This window comes from Empidonax traillii, unplaced genomic scaffold (genome assembly GCF_003031625.1).
Source record: "Empidonax traillii isolate 1590-97213 ecotype Southwest subspecies unplaced genomic scaffold, ASM303162v1 scaffold374:size1477467, whole genome shotgun sequence".
Taxonomy (NCBI): domain Eukaryota; kingdom Metazoa; phylum Chordata; class Aves; order Passeriformes; family Tyrannidae; genus Empidonax; species Empidonax traillii.
In genome coordinates this window covers 1,189,851-1,217,607 of record NW_020955567.1, presented here as the reverse complement: position 1 = coordinate 1,217,607, position 27,757 = coordinate 1,189,851, and the positions used below count along the sequence as shown (strand labels likewise).

General features: G+C 37.4%; 1 protein-coding gene across 2 annotated transcripts in view; it reads left to right on the top strand.

Annotated features, from left to right (window-relative positions):
- TMEM117 (transmembrane protein 117) overlaps nt 1-27,757 on the top strand; it is a 193,280-nt gene that overhangs the window by 81,559 nt on the left and 83,964 nt on the right. For both annotated transcript variants that reach the window (XM_027892905.1, XM_027892906.1), the window contains one exon: nt 5,228-5,327. In XM_027892905.1, coding sequence (XP_027748706.1) covers nt 5,228-5,327 — 100 coding nt within the window. The remainder of the gene's footprint in view (nt 1-5,227; nt 5,328-27,757) is intronic.

The window sequence follows — 27,757 nt, the reverse complement described above, 5'->3', positions numbered from 1 at the left end:
ACAAAAACTCCTACCTTCCTAACAGAAGTTGTCACCACCTTTTCTTTTCTTACTGAGAGTGACAGTGAGGCACAATTCTCTAACTTTGAAAGACGTTGATCCAGTGTTCCTCGGAATAGGGACTGGATCTCACATGTTCCCTACCATTATGTGCATACACCGATTCTATATTAACAGACAGAATTGCAGTGGCTGCATTTTTCAAGGGGCCTTGTCTTATAGGTAGGCTTTGAAAGCTAGAAGCCAAATGGCCTATTCTTGTGGAGAGTGAAAAGCTCCTGTATATCTGAGCAGCAGAACTTTGAATGGCTTGGGAACTTTAAAAGCCAAGTCCCCAGAGTAAGTTAGACAGCCTTCAGGCCTGTAGGCTGATGAGCAGAGGTTTTCAGAATCACAGTTCTGTTGCCTGATTTAAAAAAAATGTATAAATAAGTTACCAACCAGTGATGCTCAGTTATAGCATCAGTCCATCAGTCTCAAGTGTGCTGCACTGTGCCGTGGATCTGCCTTGCTACGGCCAAGCTGGTTTTGCATCCTAATTTTTTGTGTCTTGGACACCAGCCTACTGAGCCTCTTGTGGCTGTTACCTCTGATGTCTTGTCAAGCAAAATCCCTGGTTCAGTGCCTCTTAATTCTCTGTGTTCTGGTGTCATAGAAGTTTCATTTGTATCTACAGAAAATGCATGGGTGATGGTATAGGTGCTTTTTTTACTGTTTGTTGGTAGCTATGCATTATGCCATCCTCATTATGATTTGCCAGTTTATAAGATGGCAGGTCTTGCTGTCTGTGTGCACCTTCCAGTTCCCTGTGGCTCTGACTTCAATTCCTAGTGGTAGAGGAATAGCTTTTCAGCTGAGCAAAGTGCTACCAAGTGTCTCATTTGCCATTCTGTCATTTCAGAGTGACAAATACAGATCAGGAACTGTATCTGCAGTCTTTTATGTATGTTTTCAGCTATTCTGATACTCTCTACCTCTGCTAAATTAAGAATAATGGAAGCTTTTGGTGTCATGTCTAAACACATACTTCTTTGCAGCCTGTGTTGAGCTCCCATGCTGTCACTTGTTTGCCAATGTCAAAGCATTTCACTTTGTCAGGTGCACTAGGGAAGATGAGTTCCATGTAGATAATCAGCTGTTTAGGGGGAATGGCAGATGATAAAAACACCTCAGAAAAGCATGTATCAGACTGCAGAACATGTCAAGACTTTTTGTTACTCAACATAAAAGATATTCAGGCCTCCCCTCCTTTTTGAAGAGGATTAACTGCGGGTGCAAGTATTGTTGGCTCTGTACAGAACATGCCCTATGTGTTCTGTGCCAGCCTAGGGCCTTCAGTGCTCTAGAGTGTATAAAGAGCCAGCTGAAGTTTAGTTAAGATGCATCAAGATTGCTAAAATGGCTTTAAAGGCAACTAAAACCTCCCCAAAATACCTATGCTCTCACTGCTGTCCATGGAGACCCAGGGTTCAGTTCAGGTATGCTTGGGTTTGTCAGTTGTGTCACAGACCTCACAAGAGATGAAGATTTCTTCTAGTTATTATCTGGAGACCAGGTTATGTCACAGCACTGGTAATTATAGGTTTAACTGTGCTTTTTGATGTGTGAACATGTTGTTTCAAAGTATTAGCCATCAAGCTGTAATGTATGGCATAAATTGTTGACCCAGAATATAGACAGTAGTATAAGGATGAATCATCTGCATTTACTAGTATGACTAAGCTCCATTCAGAGTTTGATTTCTTGGTTTAAATTTAAATTTAAGTGTATAAGTTCAAGCTATAGCCCATTTTTAGATCCTGTGATGGTCAAGAAAACATCATCTGAAAATGTGATGAAAACATCAGCAGCACTGAGTCTCAGTCATGACTTTTATTCCAGTGCCTGCAACAGTGTCAATAGCACCACAGTGACTTGTGCATCTTTATCCAATGTAAGATTAAAACCCTTCCATTTGCTTTCAGACTGTTCATCATTTTAGCAGCTGGTAAAGTGTCAACCTTTGAAAAAATACTCCTATATCTCCCTTTCAACAATTTCTCTGAGCTAATGCTGTTGTTTTCCTCTCTGTCCATTCTGTGAAAACTTAACTCTGGAAAAGGAATCAAATATGTCAGGCTCCTATGTCTTTTTACTGACTCATGATTATTGACATACCTTTTGCATCAACATGGATGTAGACAGTACCCCGTGACTTTTATATTTTTGTTTTGTTTTGTTTTAGTACTGTGTTTGCAAAGTGTGTTTTGGTTCTTCTTTTTGTCTATTCTGTCAAAATTTTGGTCAACCTTCCTTAGGCTTTGTCCTGCTAAGGGCAGTTGCCCTAGAGCTCCAGCTTCCAGTCTTAATGACAAAGATCAATACAGTTGTACTGTCAAGGGCTTTCAAATCCCAATTACAAACTTGTCCTTAATCTATAATATTCACAAATATTGGCTCCTCAGCCTTCAGTTATTTATACTTATCCTCTGTTTCTGAAGAGCTTTTTTAGTCTGAGCTTTAACTGCTGTGTTTTTTTCACTCAGTGTTTCCTTATATTTTTCGCTCAGTATTTCCTTATAATGTGGTGTTCATGCAATGAGATTGTGCCGTGCTGCAAAAACTCATATGGAAAATCAAACAGAAGCCTTTTGACAAGTTACAGGAAACCTGGGCTGACCATGATAGTTAACTGGAACCCGACAGCTACTAGTCCTTCTGCACGGTGCAGACATGGGTCCTAGCCGAGAAGCAGGCTAAACAATTAAAGAAAAGCCTGTAATCACTAGCTAAAGATAAAAAAAAAGTGGAGATTTTTCCACAATATAATTAATTTTACTTTTGGTACTGTTATAATATACATTCTGATAAGATCACAAGAAAAGAATAGCTTTTTTGAAAATGTCAACTGTTCTCATTTGTATTTAAACTAGAACCTGAAAATGAAAGCTGAATGTCTTGGTTTCTTTTTATTTTTTAATTTTTATTTTTAATTAATTTAAAAAAATGTTAACAACCTCAAATCTCTATTTTAAAGTAATCAGTTTCTCTTTGAGTTGAAATGAAGATAATACTGCAGAGAGCATAAAAGATGCAGGGGGTAATTCTAACAGTTAATAAAATAATAGTGTATTTAATTGCTATTTCTAATAAGATGACAATGCTAAAAATATTCTCTCTGTTAGTAAAAAGTTGTAGCTGTATTTTAATCACTAACTGCACTTAAAACATGCACAGATTATGTTCCTAAGAGTTTCTTTATAATAATTTGCTACTCTGACTCTAACTGAAAGTCTGTCAATTTGCATATTTAATTTAGGCATTACTTATAGACTGTGATGCACAATTTATAGTGGCTTCTTGGGTGCTTTCATATTTCAAATTACAAAAAGAACTGTTAGGATGATGAGAGGCTTTCAAGGCCTTTCTGTGTATTTAGGTATTGTATCCAGCTCCTCTTATTGTAAGCCTACTGATACTTTTAACATTTGTAAAAACAAGTGATTACACTGAGAATTTCAATTGCCATTTAAAAAAACCAGTCTTATGTCTGGTTTGATATCTCTTCTACTAGATAATACCCATATTCAGTGCTCAGTGACCTTCAGCCTTTTTGGATAACCTGTCTTGTGTCCAGCAGCCTGCCAGGGGTGGCTGTAGCAGACCCGCTGTATGTGACTGGGCTATAGAAGTCACCCAAGTGGCCCATTTTCTGGGAGCGCTGTGCAAGTGTTTACTTACTGTACAACTACAATCGTTATATAACAAATAAGAGAATGTGTAATGCATGTGAGAAAAGGTGAGAACCCTGGGGTATGCGCTTCCCATAGATGGAAAAGATTAAGATACGGTTTGCATTTGAGGTTCAGTCCTTACAAATGACATTTATTCTCTTGCCTTCTTTGTGAATAAGACACCTTCTTAAGGAATGCAGACTTGATAATTTTGTGCCTTCACAGATGCTACAAGAACAGCATACCTAAGATGCAGGAAAAAGGAATTCCAAATGTTTTCCAGTTATAAAGCATCTGGGAAAATGTATCTGTGAGGGATGTACTTGCTGTTCTCAGTCTTCCTTGGTTTCCTCTGTTGCCCTCTCCCTAGAACATGTTAAAGTGTGTCTAAGAAATTATACTGTACTGTGCATGAATTTGTGCTAGAAAGACCTTCTGTCCTGATCAGATATTCAGATTTTAACAGAACTGGCCTAAAAAGTGGGATCAGTTTGCACTGATCTATTTGCACGGATGTGATCTGTTAGCACCTGGGCATTTCAACATTTGCTATTTAATAATGGTAGAATCTGAATAGTGGACAGCACAGTGTTCCAGTTTTTACGTGTAACTATGTCACTTTTGCACACTCCTAAATGGGCATAACATTACAAAAGCAATATTTACAAGCATCTTGAAAACAAACATACCACTTGTAAAGTTAAGACACAATTGCCATCATTATACAATGTGTTAGCTCTTGAGGAGAGTCACCTCCTCTTGAACACTATAAAAGTCTTTTAGTAAAGGTTATGAGTATATTAAAAGCTATATTTTTTTTCAGAAAGGTTTTAATCTGACACTAGTAACTTTCTCTTCTTAATTGTCCTTATACCATCTTAATGAATTTGAAGTTGGAGGTCAAATTATCACATGAGGTTTTAAATCCTATCTTTTGCATTATTGAAGCAATGCTTCTTTTGGATTTAAGTAAAATATATCTGTGAAAATTCAGTGTATAAATCTACAAACAGTGACATCTCATGGAAATTTTGCAAAGCTTGCTTGCACTGTGTTAAAAAAAACATGGTGTATAACTGTTGGAGTGAAAAGTCAAGTGACTCAATTATCTTTTGAAGAAACCTTAAAAGTTTTAATTTTTATTCATAAAGTTTTTGCAAAGTCACTGATTCCAAGAATGTTGCAATTCCATTTGTTCAAAGGAAGAGTTAAACAGTGTAAAACAGTTTCTACTTCCAGAAGCCTTACATAATCCTAAAGTCTTTGCCAACTGTTATTTTAGCACCTTCAAAAGAGACTTGAGCTTCAAAATCAGATTCACATTGCATTTCTAATTGGAATTGACCCATACGGGTTCAGTTCTATGTCAAGACTCAGATCTAGCAGAAAAAGTTGTTATAAAAGAAATGGGAAATCTTTCATAGCTGATCATAAATTTTGTCACTAATGTAAGTTCTTTGTAACTGCATTAAGCAAATGTGTGTATCTTATAGTCTGTGTTCTTGTTTCCACAGCGCATACATTATAACAGACTTCATGGGGATCAGAAATGAAAATTTTATGAAGATGGCTGCAGTTGGGACTTGGATGGGAGATTTCGTCACAGCGTGGATGGTAAGAAACATAATTACATTTTAAAGGAAAGGAGTAAGTTTGTTCCTTTCAAGGGAAAGATAAGAGAGGAGAAACTCAATTTCTTGAAGTACTCAAGTATTTCAACTCAGAAAAGTAAAAAATTAGCAAAGGCATAGTGTCAGAGTATTTAATTAGCCAGCAGTACAGAAGAGTTTCAATTAAAATTTTTTTGTTTTGTGAATGGTAATTTTGCCATGACTGCTGTTAGGACAGCACGGTTAGGTCCTCCTTTGCTATGAAATAACATAATAACTTGCTATGTGGCAAAACGGTGAGTAACAACTAAAGACAAACAAGTCTGATGAGAAGGATTAAAAAGAGAAGCAAAATTAAACTGAAGGGCGTGACAAAGAGCAACGGAGATGAGAGAGAGAAAGCAAGCCAGTTACATGCCAGCATTTGAAGGTAGTCTGTTTGATGTGAACCTATCTGATTAAATTTGTATTTAATTTAGAATTTCGAAAAAACTGAGTTTTTACTTGGATTATCCTTGTTACAAAGGCTTTCTTCTGAAATATGTACAAGCCAAAGATCAGCTTAGTGAAAGACAACTAGAAAATGGCAGCTAATTGGGAGCAAAATAAAGCATATGCGTGTTTTAATTGTTCAGGAAAAGCATTTCTTAAACACAGAGTCATAAAATAGTATTTTAATTTTGAGGTTTTTTTAGATTATGTTTTTTTGAACCCACACTAATGTGTACGTAAGAATTTCAGCAATTGCATTTTAACAGTGTCTTCTGTCCTCCACATATTTGGAACATACTATACAACAGACAGGAGGAAAAGAAAGGCATCAAGGATTTTTTCAACATACTGTTCAATAAATGTCAGTGGTTTGTCCAAGACAAATTGTGCTCTATGAAATGGTGGCCTTGAAAAGCAAGTGCAGAGCAAATAATTTGTACATGCTTTACAGTAAGGACATCGCAGAATTGGTGCATTGACCAGTGTTGACAATTAATGTGGATTTCTTGTGAATCAGTAATAAAATTCATGGGTAATTCTGAATACTTTTAGCTTGATCCTTTTTTTTTATGGGTTTCCACAGCTTTATTCCACTATTGAAGAAGAGATGATGCATAAGCTAAGCAGAATTGAGAGAGGTCATGTTCATCATACATATGTGACTTAGAGCTCCAGTTATAGATTACATACAAGTTGCACTACATTAGGTAATGTGGATTTTTTTTAGTCCCTCTTTTCTCATTTCCATGAAAAAAAGCCCTGTTATGTGCACACTGTATAAAGCATGGAAATGGTTGATTCAAGAGCTATGAGAATCCTGATCCTTTTTTCCGTACTCAAAGCCGTCCCTGTTTTTTTCAGCAGCTCAGGCCCAAGTAGATTGTGCCACAGCAGATTCCAGGGGTGGATGGAGTTATCAATGAAGAATGGGAGAGAGACTGGGAGAGACTATAGAGGTAGTTTGGATAGAGGAGACTGTTTAAATTAGGCTGGTTCTATTAGATTTCTGGAAGAGCAGAGAACACGGGATTAGAGGGTTAGTGTGTTTTAGGACATGCTTTGATTGCATGGGGAGAGTTAAGAGATGTAGTGACTGGTGTTTAGATCTTTAGAGCAAAAGGCAATCGTGATATTGCTTCTGCAGTACCAGTCTCTAGGCAGAGTATATGAACCAGTCAATGGAAATTGCAGTGTTTAAGGGCAGCTAAGCCTAGGAACATCAAAGAAAGCTACAATGTCACATAGAGAGGCATTAGTAAGAGAAGAGATTGGACATGTACGTTGATGCACAAGCATGTACATTGGTGCAAATCTCCCACACGGTCTAACTTAACCAATCTATCTTGTGCTATAGGAACAGAAATTGTTGTGTTGTTTATATTTGAATTTTCTTGACTTTCTGCATGTAAAGCCCAGCATGGAATTGATGTCGAAGTAATATGAGTCTTCTGTGGTATTATTATATTTTGTGAAGTTTCCCCATTCTGTTTTGAAACAGGAAGGAAAACAACAAACCGATAAAGGGACTTATGCACATCTTCCCATTCACAGCAGTGTTCATATTTTCTAGTGTTTAAGAATTTTATTTAAAGGAGACACTCATGCATAAACTCCAAAGCAGAAGATAAAACTGAAGATGTAACCTTCAATTCGTTGTGTTTGAGCCATACTGGAATTAAGATCTTATTCCCTGTTTATATGGAAACATTGGAAATAAGCAGAAACAAAGCAGATCAGATGGGATTCCATTTTAAAAATGAGCAATCAGTGAACAATAATATTATCCTAGTACAGTGATGAGTGACCTGGTGCGGTAGTTTTAATCCAGGCCTTCCTTAGTAATCAGGTTGTACCTAAGGAAGGGGCAGTGTTCCCAGTATTCCATACGATTTTTACGTAAATTGTGATATAAATAAGAAGAGAGAAGAGGCCTTCGCTCCTCTTCCGGCGAAGTTCGGGAACAGTGGGTCCCTGCGTTAGTCTCGCTTATCTAAGGCTGAGGCCTGCAGCATCCACTGACCTGCCACGTGGAGGCTTGGAGAGTGCTGGCAGTGTCTGCCAATCCTGCTTTCTAAGGAACGTGGTGAGATTTGTTTTACTAGTTATTTTACTAGTTCTCGGGTTTGATTGTGCATATCTATTCAGTGTCCCTTTTTGTTTCCTTTTGTCCCTTTTTCCCCTTTCCCTATCCCTCTGGGAGGTGTTTAAATTCCCTTTTGCTGTGTACATAACATCTTAACTATAATATACATAAAATATATATATATTTTTTTTATATAACTAACTTGATTTTTGAATTCTTCAATTTACATAGTATTTTTCCTTTACCCTAGAGGAATAAGGAAGGGAAAAGAGGGGGGAGGCTACTACTGAACTTTGGACATTTAACAAGGAACCAAATCCAAACCATCACACCTGGTAAATCAGGAAAGTGATTGGAAGTGATTCTTTCCAGTCACTGTTGGCTTTTAGACTATCAAAACTGTTGTTCTCTACTATGGGTGAGGGCTTTTTGGGTTCTCCAAAGATTTACATATCGGCCCTGCACTATGAATGATACTCTTAACATGTTGAGAGATTTGCTTGCTAACTGCCATTGCCATCTACTTTAAAGACATATCCCCGCCTACAAACCCTACATACATGTGTAAGAGTCTAAACAGTAGAAGTTTAGAAGAGTCTAAACAGTAGAAGTTTAGAAGTTTGTTACATCTTTCTTAGACCTTGCTTGCTAGGATTATGAGAAGCTGAAGCAGTCATCTTCAACCAGTGTCAGGCACTGATCTTGATACTCTTGACAAGAGATCTTATTCCCATTTACCTTCCTTCTGTAAGGTAATTTAATTGAGATTCTCTTTTCCCTTATTAGTTGCTAGAGAGAACTGAGAACATCTGAGAAGTGACTGAGCAGCAGAGTCTCTGCCTGCTCCTATCATAAGAAACAGTGATAAACTCAAGGGATGGTTTAGTATTTTATTCATCAAACTGGTATTTGCCACATCTGTACCAGCATATTCTTTTTGACAAGGAGAAACCAAGAATTTTCTCAGCCCTCTGCTTTAGCAGAGTACTGCACACAATGAACGTAAGCTGAATCATTGTCACAATTCCTGACTGTTCTTTTTGACACTTTCATTTGACTGAAGTTCAATTCTTCCCTTGCTTGGGACCATGAAGAATCCCAGGACTATTTCTGTCTTTGATGGTCATAGTAGAGGAATTATTAGAAAGTTAGGAAGTAGTACTTCCAACATAGTCTGAATAGCAGAGTCATAGATCACCACTTGTTCCTTGATATAGACACATTGTATCCACTTAGATGGATGGATATGAAGGTAGAGACCTTCTATCTTGGACTTTTTGTCAGGACATATAACTGGGACTTCAAAAGGTCATTACTGAGTGGTGAATCCATACATGCCTTTCCTCGTTAGTGGAACTGGATAATGACACCCAGGTACACAAATTGCCCAGGCTTCTGTGAAGTCACTTCATTAGGTGTTCATGCCTACACATCCTGAAACATAGCTTGTGGTGGAATGCTGCTCCTCTTGATAAAGCTTATCTGTTCTTCTGCGAGAAGGATTTTCTGTTCTCCGTGATTTTCAGCATTAGCTGTAAAAGCTCCCAGAAATGGTACTTATCTGGCCGAATGGAAGGGTTTTCAGTCTTATAATTCCAGAGGACAAATCTCACACCATTTTGTGTTCTGGCTTTGGTAGTTGTGAAAGAAATAGGTTTTGTCATGTTGAAAGCTTTTTATCTTCATCCTCTGGTGAAGAAGGTTTCTTTATCTTCCCATTTTATGTGACTAAGATGTCTTACATGGATGGTAACAGTGTAGCCACTAGAGCAGCCTGTGCCTGGTTCATAAAGAACACTCAAGAGAGCTGAAACCTGTCCATAGGGTCCATGATGCTGTTAACATCAGTAGCTGACAGGTGATGGTTATTGCCATGCAAGCACACAGTAATTCTGTAGAGTCCTAAACCAGAAGGTATTTCTGTCATATAGACCATGTTAGAACTCAGGTTACATCTGTAAGCACATAACAGTTGAACCCAGTCAGACCAAAAATCCGTCCTAACCAATATGCCACCTCAAACTGAGACTATGAACAGAAGCCAACCAGAAGAGTTAGAGCAAGCCAATGATATTTGGCAGGGTCCTCTTAACGCTCTCTCAAAATGCATGCAGTTTTGTGTATATAATAACTCTTGATCCTAGAATTGTTTTGCCCTCTGTGCATCACTATGCATTCAATTACAAAGAATTTCATCTGCCATTTTATTGCCTAGGGGCTTTTTTCCATAAGCATCTTTCCTAATTCTTCACAGTCAGAAAGCCTTCATCCTTTTCAATATGAGTAAGTTAATATCGTTATAAAGCCTTCTCACCTCACTGCTCACCCATTTTACCAGGTTGCTTAGGAATATGATGAATAACTGCATCCCTTGTACAAATCCCTGTGGAACACTGCTAATGACCTCCCTCCATTGCTAGAGCTGTCTGGATAACCTACTTACCTTCTGTTCCCTGTCTTTTAACCAGTTATTTATCAACATAAAGACCTTCCCTAAAGCTTTGAATGTTGAGTTTCCATAGAAGCCTTTGATGAGGAATTTCTCAAAGTCCTATTAGAAAATTCAGGTTAGGCTATTTCAAGCACATCTTCTTTATCTGTGAGCTTTGTTGACCTCATTCAGTAATTCTGTTCTGAAATATCCCCATTTGTGATATGTACAGAGCCAGGCACTTAGCACTCCTTCCTCAGCCTCAGACATTCCTGGTGCCATTAAAGAGGTATTCTGACAATGTTGGGTGGCCGTGAAAGTGCCCTTTGCAGGAAAGACAAAATCACAGCTCAGGAGTTGTGAATGTGTGAAACAGTATGGAGCCATCTTCATGTGGCTTATCAGTGAAAGACAGGGAGCTCATTTCCTCATGTTCATCTTACCACATTATCATTAATTTTCTCTGTCCTTGTCCCTCAACACCCCACTGTCTTATGGCCTGGGCATTATTTTGCAGGTGAACAAAAGTTAAGGGAGCAATATTTTGTTTTGTATGTTCTTGCATGTAGCAGAATGGTCAATAGAGCTTGAACGTGGCTGTTGGTTTTATCCTGAATACAGAAATGCCACTGCTTGTGCTGAGATCTATATTCTCAGTATGGACCTGGATTACATGTTTCAGAGAATGTCAGTTATACATACATAACCTCTCTTTCCTGAAACCTTACATGGTCTATGGATCTCTTTGGTTTAACAAGTTTCTGATATTTTCATAGGTAGAATTTTTGAATCATAACTTTGGACCCAGAAACATGTGTCTGCTAAAGTAATTCTTTGAATATGGGCCCCACTTGATCTTCTTGCTGAGATACACCTTTTTTTTTCCTTCCCTGCTGTGCAGGCAGAGGACACAATATAATTGCTGTATTTCGGGATAGAAGTGTTCAGCTGCTCTAAATGTATACTCATTTGTTTCTTCATTTTGACCTTGTAAATGCTGGTCTGGTCTTTATAAAACTGAAGTATAATGGTCTAACATACTGCACAATGTAGGGAGAAGTAATGAAGCCCATGCATTACACTTTAATAAACTCATTGCTTAATGTTGTCTTCTGGTAGATACATGGTACCTGTAGATTATGCTCTGTGTAGTTTCTCTTTATTAATTTTTGTAATAAGGATTTTTCTTATTTTTTTTCTTTCTTTTCTAGATTTTTCTTATTGCCATTAAAACATTTTTTTAATGGCTTGTAATCTTTTGGCAAGAGCATCTGTTGGCAAAAGTTTCAAAAGTATTTGGAGATACTTCTGTTTGACTGTTACCATTGTGGTCATGAAAAACACCCTTTATTTGTAGAACAGGAGAGGAAGGTAATCAATGATTTTGAAGTACTTTCTCTTTGTCTATTAAGAGAGAGTATTATGCTTGTCCTCATTTGCTCTGAGACGTAACTGTATTGCCATTCTAGAGTAATGAAGGATTCATTACTACTGTGCAGAAACTAGCTTGATTTACCTCTTTATTTTATTTACTCTTGTAATGTGTATGTGTGGCTAGGGCATGTTCACACATTGATGTTGCAAATACTATCAGGTTGCTGAAAATAGCAGACACACTGAATTGTGGCATTGAAAATAGAAAATAAAACACTAATTTGAATAAAAAATGAAGTCTTCTTTAGTACAGGAAAGGACACCAGTAAAAAATTTATGCTGAAAGAAAATGTAACATCGTCATTAAAAATAATAAAGTACCTTGGGTTTTGTATGTACCTTTTAAACTAAAATAATAGACACAAATGTTCACTGTTAAATTTATGTGAGTCTTAAAAAGTAATTCTTGTATCTAGGAAATTCTGTTTAGCAAAGAATAATGTTTAGGTTTATTTGCAAGCAGTGAAGAATCCACCATTCTGATGCACATTACAGGGTAGTTTGGAGAGTCAGGAGTCTTAAATGACTGACACCTTTTTTAACTTATTCCTCTGTCAAGGATTGGGCATGACAATTTAGATTATGATCAGTGTCAATCTTCTTGATTGTTTCTATTCCACTGACATATCAAATGACAAAATAAAACTGAAATTAAATTTGCAGCAGCATCTGAAGTACCATGCAGTTAACAACTCTGCTGTACTTCAGTACTGGAAATGAAATTAAACGATAAAACAGGAACTGGAAGGAGCAAAGTGGATGACACATTACTAAATTCACTTGCCAGGTTTACAGAGGTGTGTGACTAATAACATCATTAATGGCAACATGTTTCTCTCCATTTAGAGGAGAATGAACAGTGCTAGTTGCCCTTTTTGTTCATCTGTGTTCCTTGTTTTGTTTTTCATTCCTCTTCCTAAGGGCCAGTCCAGTTATAGAGATATCCTGTAACTAGTGGTTTTATCTCCAGATGATAACCCACATATAAATTTATGATCACAGTAGCAGTTCAAATAGATACAGTCATATAAGACCTGCTAATTTTGTATTTTCAATTTTGTAGGGTATGAATGTGCTCACATGCTGCTCTGCTTCATGACTGCCACTTAGTTATATAAGGTGGAATGTGCCTGGTGTCATCTGAGTTCATCCAATTGTCCCATCAAGTCAGATTGCACTATTATTTATTCATTGATTGATGGTGTTGCCATCTGTTCTTACGCTCTAGATTATAATTATCTGCCTTTTCAAGCTTGATCTTTTTTTGTATTCCCCTGTTACCTTGTCATTTCAATTCTGACCAGGCACTGCCAGAGGTGTTACTTCATCCCTGTTTCCCAGCCAGTGAGTTCCTTCAGCTCATTATCACAGCAGCTATCCTGGTTGATAACCATTTTCTGGGCTTTAAAACATGCGCTTAGTATATCAAGCAGCAAAGGCCTCAGGATTTTCTTTTGAAGAAGGCCACAGCGAGCTCTACCTCAGAACTCAAGAGCAAGAAATGGAAGTCCCAAAGTTGAGCCCCAAAATGTATCCTAGTGTTTCTCCAAAGCAGCCACTGACATCTTTCAATGACAAGCAAAAGTAGTTCTGGGAGTTCTTTCAAATAGGTGGGAAGTTTTCCCCACTATTTTTTTTTTCTTAATTTCAAAGCTTATGAACTCATACACATATTTTTGTGCTTTTATACATATTTCTGTCCTGTCTAGATCCCTATCTAAAAATGTATGAAAGATCATACGAAATATTAATGAGAGCTATTCTGTTCTCCAAATATTGTAGATGAAAGATGTAGCTGCATCTTTTTCAAAAGACAAGTTGTAAAGTAGAGGATATGTTTTCCTGCAAATCAAGTCTTGTCCAACTGATTTGTATTGTAGCTTCAATTAGCCATACAGCTATAAATGAGACACAGGGTCCTCAATTTTATCTTCCTCATTATCACAAACTGCTTTGCTCTTTTTAATGTAAACTGTATTTGCTTCTTGACAATATTTATGAAGCAGATTTTCATATATTGTGGTTGCATGTATTTAGAAACTGAAGTCAGTGTACCGTATAAATTAAAGTAACTATGCAGCAATTCTGCATTCTGACATGATGTACTCCTTAAAAATGGTGTGAATGAGTGGGTGTCAGAAGTGCTGCAGAAGTGGGACTCTAGAAATAACATGTTCTTACTGAAGATCTTTGAGTACAGATGGCAAATGTGTAAACTGTTGGAGTCTCTAAGATGGACACTTCCTCTTTGGAACAGTCTGGTTCTGTGTGAGATTGCAAGCACAAACCTTTTTCAATGACTGGTGGAAGAAAAGAATTTTCATGCTGAAACTGAAATTCACAAAATGACAGACTATGCCATGTTGTAAAGGACCCACAAGGATCATTGGGTCCAACCCTTATCCCTGCATAAGACCATTCCCATGAGTCTCACCACGTGCCTGAGAGTATTGTCCAAATGCTTCTTGAACTCTGTCAGGCTTGGTGCTGTGACCACTCCTCTGGGGAGCCTGTTCCAGTGCCCAACCACCCCTCTGGGGGAAGAACCTTTTTCTAATATCCAACCTAAACCTCCCCTGACACAACTTCAGGGTGAAATAACCTTCTGTATCCACAGGGAGAGATTAGCAGCAGATGGCAGTGGTACACAGCGATGCATGTATTTAATTCTGAATTCCTTCAGGATCTGTGGGATGAACTATTAGACACTATGTGAAGGCAAAAAAAGGAAAGAAGGATGTTCTATTATGAAAGAACATAGCGCTCTTGTACTGTGCTGTATGTACTATGCTCTATGTACTATACCTAGCACGTACATACTATGTTGTATGCAATCCATTCTTCTCTACAAGGAAGTGTGTGGTTGAAACTGGTAAACTAAGGAAGAGATTATTGCTAGTCTTAAATTGCATTACTTTGAGTGGTAGGTGTTCACCTAAAAAGCTTTGATGCTGTTTTGTAGAGAAAATTTATTTAGAATATGGCCAGAAAGTAATGATGTAAACACTCAAGTTACCAGAATACGATTAATTTTGTGTTGAACTATGCCTAAAAATGGAAGATTATTCTCTCAACAGCCACAGTATCTTAAAAATTGTATTCCATGTTAGTATAACATGGTAATGTAACCCAGAATATATCGGGAGAGCAACTAAGCAAGTGTTTATATAAATACAGTGCAGAATTAATTTTTCTATGCAGTGCTGCATAATATATGAATTTGTCATAATATGGTGTGAGAAGTCTTCTCTTAAACTGCCGTACTATGAACCCTGAATTGATTTGATTGAGGATCCCTGAATTGTAAGTGAAATCACTAACTCTACCTTGCATGTATGGAAGACAACAGTAAAGCTGAACATAAACTGGAGAAATCTTAGTGTGGGCATTGATATGCACTCAGGTTAACCCCAGGCACCAGGCTTCAGCTATGGTTTTAAGGAAAGCTTTGCTTTACGAACTGTACACTGCAATATGTCACTGAATACTCCTGCAGTGGGTGAAAAAAGCAAAGCACCCGTTTTGGTGCTTTTATAATACCATCTTTCACATGTGCATAACTTTTTGAAAGCTATATTCTCCCCTGTGTTTTATGGCCTGACTGACTCCCAGCAAAGGCCCCTAGACATGTCTGTGAGAATCTTTTGTCTCCCTGAAGCAAGGGAGTTACTTCTATACAGAGAGAACATACACAACCCCCTTTGTGGGAAAGAGCTCTTTCCCATGCTAGGTCTTCCCCAGGAGCAGACACTTCCCTGAGCAAATACTCCTTCCTACCTTTCGCTTCTCACCAAAATCCTGCAATTTATTTCTTCTACACTTAGGAACTGTCAAACTTAGACTAATGATAGCTAGATAGGCAGAAGGTAATTTTTTCGATATTTGTGATTGTGCTTAATAAACATTGAAAATTCAGAATGTTCAAACACATTTTCTACAGAAAAATTTCAGATAGATCGGCTTCCAAAAGCTCTTGTCAAAACCCAAGTCTTACTTCAATGCAATTCTGCTGACTGTATTAGACTTAAAATACACAATTGCTTCTTAAAAAATGAGATATTAAAAAAAATAAATGGATTTGAATTAAAATCAATTATAAAACTTCATTTAATAGAAGGCACTCTGTAAGATTATTCTCTTCTTGGTCTCTTTTTATTGTTCTTCTACATTACTTGAAGTAGGAACTTGAAGTACTTTTTTTAATGGATAGAAAGATTTTCAAGTTTCACTTAAACTTTTTTAAGTACGTTTAAAACCTCCATTAAAAAGCTATTTTTGTAATTTCTTACAGTACTACACTTCTCCAAATCACAAAAGAAATCACTGCCTCCTACACTTGCAGTAATAAAAAAGGTTTTGCATTTCACAGACACTAGGGATTGATCTTTATAGCAACTCATGGAGATACGTATGCTAATATATCCCTGTTTTACAATAGAGAACTGAAACAAAGGAAAAGGGAAGAGAAAAAAGGAATTGACGATAAAGCTGAGACAAGAGCCTGCTCTCAGCTTTATTTTCATTCCATCCCTGTTCTCTTCAAATCTCTAAGGGAAATTGTTTTCCCCATCCCCGTTAATGACAGCATTCCAATGTATCTAAAAGGTATTTGTCTCTGCAAAGTAACCGAATAATTTCTTCAATGGAAAATTAAAACGGCAGGTATGTGCACTAGAGATACTTCCAAGTGGTGAATGCCCTGGACTTTGCTTCCCTTTGTCCCGGATTAAGCTGTGTAAGAACTACAGAGTACATATCTTTTTCTATGACAGTTTGTTCTGTGCTCATTTCTGAGCCTGTCTTCTCTTCTGCTTTGCATTCCTTTTATGCTTGTGTAACTCGACTTAAGGGATGGAGTTTATACTAATGTCTTGTTGCGGAGTTTCAAGGCACATATTCCATTTCTCTTGACTTGAAATTAGGTGGTTTGCTTAAATTTTTGGCTCATCATATGATGCCACAAAATTAGTTTTACCATCCAACATCCCAATTTCATAGTAAAGAAACAACCTAAATAGAGTTTTTAGACATTATAATCTCCTTCATAATGGACAGAGTCCTGTGAAAAGGATTACTAGAATAAAGACAAAGCATGCAAGTATGTTTACATCAGTGTATCACTGGCAAAGGTTCAGCGCTAGTGCAAGGCACAGCTCAACTCATGACACTTAAGTGTTGTATCAGACGGGCTGACACTTTTTAGACTGCAGACATATTTTGCATGCACTTCTTTTTATATCTCATAGACCTTCAGAATATCCATGGCAGATGAGGAAAAGGCTTTATACCTGTATGGCTTAACACTGCCTAACAACAAAAAGTCCCAAGCTATCCATTTGCCACATGGTCTTCACGCTGGGAGAAATGGGAAGTGGGGATATTTGTGTTTTACTTAGGTTAATACTTGACCCAGAGAATGAAGGTAGGATTTCTGCAACCAAATGGTGGCTTGGTCACAGAATTGGTAAGATTCTCCAGACTGACCAGACCAAGTGCCCTCATCTGCTCCTCACACGGCTTCCCCTCAAGGCCCTTCACCATCTTTGTTGCCCTCCTTTGGACACTCTCTAACAGTTTAATATCTTTCGTACATTGTGGTGCCCAGAACTGCACACAATATTCAAAGTGAGGCTGCACCAGTGCAGAATGGAGCAGGAAGGATGTCTTTTATTTCTAGTTCTACCTTTCTCTCTTCCTGCTGCTATTCTTTCTGTGCAACACACAACAATATCCTAAACTCCTCATATTTCCTTCTGCCTTTGTCATTTGTCCATTCTGAACCCCTTGCCCAGTATTTTTAGACTGAACAGCCTCTCAGTACACATTAAGCTTCAGTTCTTTCACATGGAATTAAAGTTCTGCGCACCTAATTAATGATGATTTCATCTGTCTATTTATCTATTGTACCTCTATCTTCTGTGTTTCATTTTTTTGACACTTCTATGCACTGACCGTCTTTCACTGGCTGTTTGTGTGGGTTTTTTGCAAGGTGTAGAATGCGAAGGGTATGCTGTAATAATAAACATCAGTGATGATTGAATTTTTTAACATTAGCACAATTTCTTCCCTTTCCTCTTATATCGTAGACAATCATAGAATCATAGAATCAACCAGGTTGGAAGAGACCTCAGAGATTATCAAGTCCAACCCTTGATCCATTACTAGACCATGGCACTAAGTACCACATCTAGTCTCATCTTGAAAACCTCCAGGGACAGTGAATCCACCACCTCCCTGGGCAGCCCATTCCAATTTCTGATTACTCTCTCTGCGAAAAATTTCTTCCTAACATCCAACCTAAACTTCCCCTGGCAGAGCTTACGCCTGTGCCCTCTTGTCCTACTGCTGGTTGCCTCAGAGAAGAAACCGACACCCACCTGGCTACAACCTCCTGTCAGGTAGTTGTAGAGAGTGATGAGGTGTCCCCTGAGCCTTCTCTTCTCCAGGCTAAAGAACCCCAGCTCTCTCAGCCTCTCCTCATAGGACTTTTGCTCAGGTCCCTTCACCAGCCTTGTTGCTCTTATCTGGACCTGCTCCAGCACCTCAATATCCTTCCTGAACTGAGGAGACCAGAACTGGACACAGCACTCCAGGTGTGGCCTTACCAGTGCTGAGTACAGGGAAAGGATCATTCCCCTGCTCCTACTGGCACACCCACCATGCATGCTGTTTTCTCATTGCAATGATGTAGTTTGTTTTGATGCTCAGAGGGGACAGCTCTCACTGCCACCAAGGACCATACTCACTGTGCAGTACTGATGCATATTTTCTGATATCTACATGCTCCTCTTCAGCCCAAGAGAGATATCTGTGTCAGATATGCCAATATTATGTAAAAGGTTGAATAGCTTTTATTGAGGTTTTCGTCAAAGTGACCCATCATACTATATAAAAGAAACTGAAATTAGGAGAAACAGGAATATAGCAGGGGCATGATCACAGCAATGCACTAGCCAGTTCTAATGGATATAATTTCATAACACTATTAAAGGAGGTTACAGAAGACACAATGGGTTGAATTAACCCTAGCTGTACTTGTTATCTTTTTCAGAGTTCTATGAGGTGGGACTTGGTGAATGTGATTCTTTTCTGTAGTTAAACTACATCTTTACACCTGCTCTTGGTAATGAAGCACAGATGCTGACTGAAATATATTGACTGTAACACTGTAATGTAGGGCTGACTTGTCAGAGAAAACTCAGATTGGCATTAGATATTGTGATTCATTAAAGAAAATTAATTGCTAAAAACATAATGCATTTCAGAATTAAGTGTACAATTGTAGCAAATGATCGGTTCATTTTTGGAAGAGGAGCAGACTGAATTACTTGTATTTAGATAAAAAGAAATTCTAAAACATAGTAGTAGCACAGAAAAAATGTACTTACTTCACTGCATTAACTTGCGTACAATTCATTAATGAACATTACCAGGCAGCAAAACAACATGTCTCCCTTACGTAAGCACTCAGTGTGCCATACACATGGCTATAGCTTGTGAACATCTGTGCAAAGTGTCCTAACTATCGGCATTACAGATTCACAGAATCAACTAAGTTGGAGAAGACCTCTGAGACCTCAGTATAATACTGAAAAAGTCAGAAAACTCGTTTTATTCCTGATGAAGTTAGAACCAAGGTCTTTTTAAAAGAAAAGGCTGATTCAACACACATGTTTATAGCAATATAACTGCACCCTTTCCAAAACTGGTTTGACAACATGAGAATGATCATTCCACAACCAATATAGCAGTATTTGTGTAAAAAATAGTGTGTAGATCAAGCCTACATGCCAGGCAATGAGGGGGAGAGTTTTAAAAGTTTTAAGAAAGCTCCCGCTCCTTCTAGGCTGTAGCACTACTAGATGCTGCTCCAGTTTCAGTTCACTTATAAATGTTGAATTCAGTCCCCAGCATCATTTTACTGAGGTCACTTGAGAAAAAAACTGAATTATTCATTGTGTTTTTAAAAGTTTCTGAACTTCAAATGTTGAAGAGTTCATGGTCTATTCTATATAAAATACTGAATGACTTTAGAGAGCAGTGTTGATTTTGCTCTTGGGGCTCTACTGCTGTCCATAAAGCATTCAGGCAGTGTTCTTGTAGTTTATGATGTCAGAAATGTAATCCCTTGAGTGAATTATATACATTTGTATTCATGCCAGGTCATCTTATTACCCTAAGGTTTATAGTCAGTCCTGTTGCTTCTGCCAGCTGGCACATTTTTTAAGTCTGTGCAGCACTTTTCTTTGGTAACACTCATATCTCAGGTAAGGATAAAGTCCCATGACTTAAGTGTGACATCATGATAGTATGAAAAGAGTGTTAAAAGTTCAGGCTCATTCCTTCTAATCCTAATAAATGTTTATGACAGCCTGTGCTATATTTCTTTTAGATACTAACCACTCTTGTTAAAGTCAGTAAAATTTTTCTGAGACTGAATGTTCCCGTTCTCTTACAAAAATACTCAATAGGAAATTTTTCTGCCCATCTCAAGCACTATACTGTTTAAACCATAAAACTTTTAAGAAGACTGTTTTGAATTTCCTATAATTTTTGAGTAGCTCCCCAGTGTAAAAGTAAAAGCACTTTATGGGAGAAGGAGAGAGAAGTGTCTTTGCTAGCAGTAAGGACCACTGTCTTTCTAAGGAAAGAACTTTAATTGTAATAACCAATAATTCTAATTCAGAGAACACGGAATTGGGAAGAATGACTTGAAACTCAGTTTTCAGTGATTTTCGTTGGCCTCACTATAAGATACATTTGAGTCAGAGTAGACAGGCAGTCATCTAGGCTTTTTTTTTTTTTTTTTTTTTTTTCCCTACTCTAAGAACCACACAAGAGCAATCATGGAACCAAATTACTCCTCTCACTATGTATGTCTATTTTGTATTTACGTCTGGCAATGACCAAATGCCAAAGGCTGGAATCCAATCCATCCATCCATTTTGCAGGGTTTGGTTGGGCGTGGAGGAAACTTATTGGGGAAGGCAAGGAAAAGCTTTGATGGTTTAAGCTGGTGAGATTTAGTCACTTCCTTCTTTTGAATGGTAGCGTTCTCACCAAGATTTAGGTTCTGTAAAGTCAAGTCTTCTGCATTGCTGATCTTCTTCCCTTGGCTGACAGTTTCATTGTTCCAAGGGAACACAGCTGTCAGAAAAGGTCATCACTGCAGAGGGGATGGCAGTCTCTCAAGGACCTGAGGCTGGCCCCACAGAGAATTTCGAGGACTGTGTCAATGACCTCCACCTGGACTCTGAAATCATGGGGGAATTTGCGCAGAGAGCAGCGTGCCAGAATGATGTGTTCACAGCGGCTTGTGTTGCTAAGCAGACTAGCAGCTGCTTTTTGTAGCAGTGGGAGTTTTTTTCACAGTATATATATTTAATTCTTGGATACAATGAGATGTGGTAATCAGTCTGGAGGTCATATGTGTGTGGATCCCTGCTACCAAGTCTCTGTCTCATAGATTCTGAAGACAAGTATGTTTTTCAGTACTTTATTCAAAAATAAGTTGACATTTAGTAAGGTGATGTTGTCTTAATTTCATTGTGATCTTCATTGTGGGTGAAGAGGAAGAAATAATTGTTTGACAGGATTTAGGAGTAATTTTTGCAGCATATGTATCCCATACAGCCTCAGGATACACAGTCTCCATGGATACAGATTGAACTTTATGTGTTCTCCACTTTGGTCATAGGATGACAGTTGTTGACTGGATGATAAAGAATTTCCTGTTAAGAACCATAGTTGAAATTTATCTCTGTGGTCATGTCTGTGTAACTAAGGAACAACAGCCTGTCTGTAATCTCATTGTTTTCTTTAGCAGTGTTTTCTTTAGCTTTTAATTTGCTTGAAAATAACAACAAAAAAGTATTTTCATTGAAGTAATTGGTGCTTTAAGAAAAAATTGTGTGTATCCTTTTTCTCTATAGGTCTACATTTCCTTTTTCTGTATAGTCTAGCTGTCAGACATGCTTGTGAATCTCCTCTTTTTAGACTAACTACTCTGTGCAAACAGTTTTCATGTCATACTCCTGAAATATTTTTACGTAGAGCAGTTAACAAGACCTTGAAGGATTATTCAAAATTATTTTCTGCAGAGAATGTAATGCCACACACAGGGACTGAATAAAAGGAAGAAAACACACTACTGTCGCCTCTGACTTTACTGTAGTACTTTATGGGTGTTCCTGCACTGGCTTCTGTTGGTAGCAACAAGTAAATCGCTTATTTTCAAGTATTTGTGCACCTTACTGACTTTCATAGGCAGCCTAGCAACCCTTCATTCATCATAAATATTAAAAAAAAGAAGAAAGAGCATTTTGTGAAGAATGCTGATCAGAGAGGATGTGGAAATTGAAAATAAGAATCTGTCTCCTGGTATTATGTTCAGCGGGCCAACGTGCTAACTCAAGTGCTTAACTGCAGCACCTACATGCAAAGTGTCAAAAGATCTATGTTTCTCTCTAGATAGTGGAGAGAGACTGCAACTGGTCTCTGTTCAGACCAGGACCTGACTGTCCTCTGACATTGTCTGTCTTGGTTATAGAGTCATCAAGCACAGCAGTTAAACTTCTAAAGTTATGTGTGAGAAAAGAAGGCTCTTGTATGCATTACTGTAAGAAGAATACACCAAGGGGAAATCGCACTTGACCAATCTGATGGTCTTCTATGGTGGAATGACTAGCTGGGTAGATGAGGGGAGAACAGTGGATATAAATGCATGTACTGAAGAGAAACATTACTCTTTTTACATCCTTGTGCTTATACTGGTTGCAATTAAATTATTTGAGATCTTAAATCCCCATTATGCTGTACAGACGTTGCTGTTTATTAGGACATCTACAAGTGTTGTTAGAATTCAGGAATGCTCAGTGTTCACATGCTGATTTTTTATACTAGCCAGGACCAGCTTATAAAAAAAGTCTTTCATCTTTGATCCAAATACTTCTTTCATCCTTTCTACTGAGTGTCAACAATGTTGTCATCCCTCCTAGAATTATAACCTATTTTGTTATACCAGAGCAGTTCCAGTTAAGTAATTTGCCTCGAGGTGACAAAGGAAAACCCTGTTCATTTCAGAGTAAATAGATGCCTGTCCTGGTAGTAGATGTCTGCCTTTCTTGCTCCCGCTCTCCCTTCTTCCTGAGCTAGTAGAAGGAATCACATAGGCTACTTGTCCCTTCACTGGTAGCAATGCAGCTCCAAGCAAGTCTGAGTCCCATAACTCTCCCATAGACTACTGAGGACTGAAATGGGCAACCGGCTACCAGAAGTGATGCAAAGCAGAGGGGACTGCTCTGGTTTCACAGGGGCCATCAGACTGGCAAATTGGACCCATGATTAATTATTTCTGTAAGATGAAGAAAAGCCTGGTTGTTCTGTTTATGCAGTGAGCTAATCCAGAGCAAGTCTGTTAGTTCCCTGGTGGCACAGAACAATACCAAGAATTTTTATTTCCCTGTTCTCTAAGTTCAATTTTAGGTTTTTATTTTAACAGAAAAGGAAACTTAGAAAGAAGTCCAAGATTTGGCTTGAGATGATAAGATGAACATAATTGTTGTAGATACAATTTTTACTAAATTTACAGATTTGTGTGGTGAACCTCAGAAAAAGTATTTCCAGATGAGGTCTAACAGAGGTTATATATGTCAAAATAAATAAATAAATAAAGTTATCTTAAAATAGATAAATTCACAACATTTTGAGTGTATTAAAAATGTCTGGAAAAACTGTTATTCTGATAGAGAAGTTTCCATGGCAGCTCCCAGGCCTAATTTAGTCCAAGAATGTAATAGTTTCGGACGAAAAATCTATTAAAAAAAAAATAAAATTAAATTTTCATATTTATCTGCTGGAAATTATTAATATTTTTTTACAGAATCTTGAGATGCACCGTTTATTAGTATAGAAGATACAGAGAGCTGGCAGAGTCATTTTTCATCATTCAATAGAGAAATATTAAAGATAAAATGAAGTCTGAGGTGTGAACCAGAACTTCATTTTAATACTACTAATAATTACTACCTATGTTAGTAACTAAAAGATCTTACAAGCAATGCAGGCAGCATTTGAACTTTAATCTGGTAATATGTCACAAGTATATTTTGAAAAACAGGAACACGGGAATAAGAAAACCTATCAAGACAACAGCCATGTGTGTTGAATGAGAGTTATCAAAGTCACCTCATCACATCTAGGTATCATTTTATATTTCTGCTGCATTCTCTTACCTTGTCCAGAAAAGTAAAGCTTGGAGGCAATTAATTGCAACTACTGAGGAATTCAGTAATAAGCCCAGAGGAATAATAAAATTCTGTTTAAGTCAATAGCTTAAAGGAAACAGGTGTGCAAGAACAGTGACTTTTGAGGCAGTGTATCTTGACAGAAGCTCAGATCCCATATATTTCAGCCTTGTTCATTTGTCAACATAAAGGCAAGATAAAGCCTTGTGGGATTAAGTAAACTCCATAGCTAAAAATACAGTTTGACATTGCTTGTAGACACATGATAAGTCTACACAAAGAATATATTGGTAGTCTTTTCATCTAGAAAAGAATACGTTTTTAAGGAGGGTACTTCTATTGCATTTAGATTCAAGCTGTGTAGCATTAGTACCTTCAAACAATTTTAACCAGATGTTGTTATGTGTTTCTTCTTCTCAAGCTGTACAAATACATATGGCGAGGAAATCATGTGTGAAATATTACTAAATAGAACCTTTAATTAATATTTAGAAACTATTTTGCAGTTGGTATGATTTCTAAAACTGTTTATCTAAATATTTTAACTGTGTCCTGTGATTAGAATTGAACAGTTTTCTTCATTTTGTTTAGTTAATGCAGATTTTTTGTCATTTTAAGTTCTGTATTTTGTTTCCAGCAACTTTATAGCATACCTGTTCCTAAATTAAGCATACCATTCCCATCAATGCTAATTGTGCTATATGCACTACATATTGTTCATGAGGAACAAGTGACAGACACCAGGAGTGTCAGATCTGTAATTTACGTCAAACAATTCTGATGGGAGTGTAATGAACTGTGACAGGAAAGTCTGACTGCCTTGTGAAGGACAAGAATGCAGGAAGAATGCTAAAGTCTTTAGCTGAACTCTGTTCTTGTTTAGGTGGGTATAAAATAATGGTCCTTCTTAGTCTTTCTTATGAATGGTCCATTCATTCACATTGATGGGCCTGCCCCAAAGTTTACAGATGTGTAATGGAAGCAGAATTTAGCCCTTTCACATCCTTTTTCATCATAACTTTCCACTGATTTTGGCAAGATGCAGATCCTGAATTAGAACTGCTTTTAACCTTTAAAAGGAATGGAAAGTGTTTTGGGATTCCATGTGAATCATGAACTACTTCATTTTTTGTTTTGGTTTGGCAAACCCATTTCTGTTTTGTAGAACAGCTGAGGTTTTTCTTCTGCATCAGACATCACAATGTTAACTGCAAGGGCAGTTCCACAGAAATATATTATACTTTTCATGCATATGCAGCATCCTGGATTTTTCCAGGAAGATTCTCATCCCAGTTCACCTTTTGGTAGATACCTGGATGATTCCAAGCCATACTTCTCGGAGTAGGGATCTGGGCAAAAAGTACCGTTATCTTAAAAAATGTTTTAAAATGCAAGTTCCATTGGACTGTTTGTCACAGAGAAGACAAATATTATGTCTGCAAAGACAACTCCAGAAAAAAATAAATCATGTCCAAAATTTGCCCATAATTTGATATTTGCTGTGATGAAAAAGCAGTGAAATCTACAGTATAGCAAACTGGCCAAGCTGTCTGAGCAAGTTGCTTTGAACTCAAATAGCTAAAGTCAAATGGGTTTTGTTAATTTTCCTCCTTTAAAATTACTGTGTGGTTGATACCACTTGTCTGGTTATTTTTTTTTTATCCTCCAGGAGCTATAAAGCAACAAGTTCTTATTACTGTGATGATATGGGCGTCAGACAAAAATGTAGAAATGAAGATGGTCAAGACCATGCAGAACTCTCTTAAGTGTCTTCTTCAGTGTTTTTCTACCATCCACCGGTTTCAGATATTATGGCCACATGCATGAGTCAGCAGAATGGCTCATATGAACCCTCTCTATCAGCTTCAGTGCAAACTCAGAGGGCTTAAAATGCAGCCAAAGCATAGCTGTTTTGATATCAGAAAGCTAACTACAGATTTTAGAGTCCTCAGTGTTATTCTTAAGTGGAAAAGTCCACAAAGCAATGTAATTCCTAATCATTGTGCCATAATATTTATTGCCAGGTTTCTAATTTATGGTGCACTTAATGACAAAGGAGTGGAGTCAGAAACCACTGGAATTATTTTCAAGATGGAATTTTGTTGCTATCACACTACTGAAAGGCAAGAAAAAAATGTTGCAAGTTACCTATAAAACTTCTAAAAAATGCTTAAATAATTATGATTAATGGATTTTCTCTGAAGGCTAACGCATTTGTACAATGTGTGCTAATAAAAATACTGCAAAAATAAAAAAAACCAGAAACTTCTTGGATCAGGAAAATATCAAGACTATAGAATGTGAAAGAAGACACAGCCGAACTAATCAAATAGTCAGGTGACAGTTACAAAAACAAGAATGAGCAGAGGCAAAATATATTTTAGCTCTATTTCAGTGTCTTCCTACAGCAGAATGAGTACTGTAAAATAATGTAGTAAGAACAACCATATGTATGCTGTCTCTCCTGATTGGGCATTCTGCTATAAAAATGGTATAGGTGTGTATATATCATATATTTAGGATGTCATATAAGAATTTTGGCACAGAAATGCCCTTTACAAATATCACCTTTCAGAAATATCTTTCCCAGTGCTCAAACGAGGACTTTTTTCTGATGCTGTACCTAAAACAACATATGTAAACATGCCTTGTTTTGCCTGTTCACACTCTTAAACCTGATATTCTTCCATTTGAAGAAGTTCATTCTTTGTTTCTGTAACACTTCTCCAGCAACATAGCATCTTCAGCAGCTCTGCTTCATCCTCCTTTCTAGAAGCACTTTCTCACTGCCCATTTTGTTTCCTAGCATCTTGAATTTATTTTGTAACTAATAATTGCAGTGGAGTTGTGACAGTGTAGAGGTCACGCAGATTGCCAGAAGGTTGAGCTTTCCCATTGACTCCCAAAGAATGTTTTTAGATCATTTTGTGTAACCAGAAGAATCAATGGAGAAAAACCCACAGGGGACAAAATTAATCTCTGAGCTTGTATAAAAAAGTCTAAAGCTTTGAGATAATTTGTTTATTTACTAGGTAACATTATTTCACTATAGGAATGGTAAGATACGCAGTGAGAGCAGTTTGAGGATGGCACACTCTCGGGAGGCAGGTGGGTCATTCAGTGAGAGAGTGGTAGTAATCCAGTGTAATAGACTTCCCTGCCTTAGAGATTGGGGCAAGAGCTTGAACCTGGGATAGCTGACTGCAATTGACTTTGCAGTCTGTAAAATGCTGCTTATACAAAATTCTTCATGGAACTGGAACCTAAGTTCATTTTTCAGGCTGTGACTCTCTGTCAGTCAGATCTCCAGAGCACTCTGTTTGGGCCAGAAAGGGGTATGCGTATGAAATATTTAGTCCTATGTTTACGCACAGGATGCACACATAAACAAAAGTGAAAAACAAGAAATGTCCTTTATGTATAAACTTGTATTTGCAAGTGACTATCACCTTTCAGTGTGCTATTAAAAAATTCACCATTAAAAATAAACTAATCATTAATGTAATTTACAAAACTTTAATCCATCAAGTAATTTATTTTTCTAAAAGCTTATATCCCCCTTTTTCTACTTCTAGGAGGGCTTAATATAAGTATCTGACAGAGGAAATATGCATGTATTTATATATTTTATATATATAGTATATGACACAGGAAATCAAATGCTCCTTTGCTGTTTTTATGCTACATTGGTTGTTAGAGTGAAACAGCTAGCATATAGCAATTTTTCTGATTATTTTCATCAATAGTAT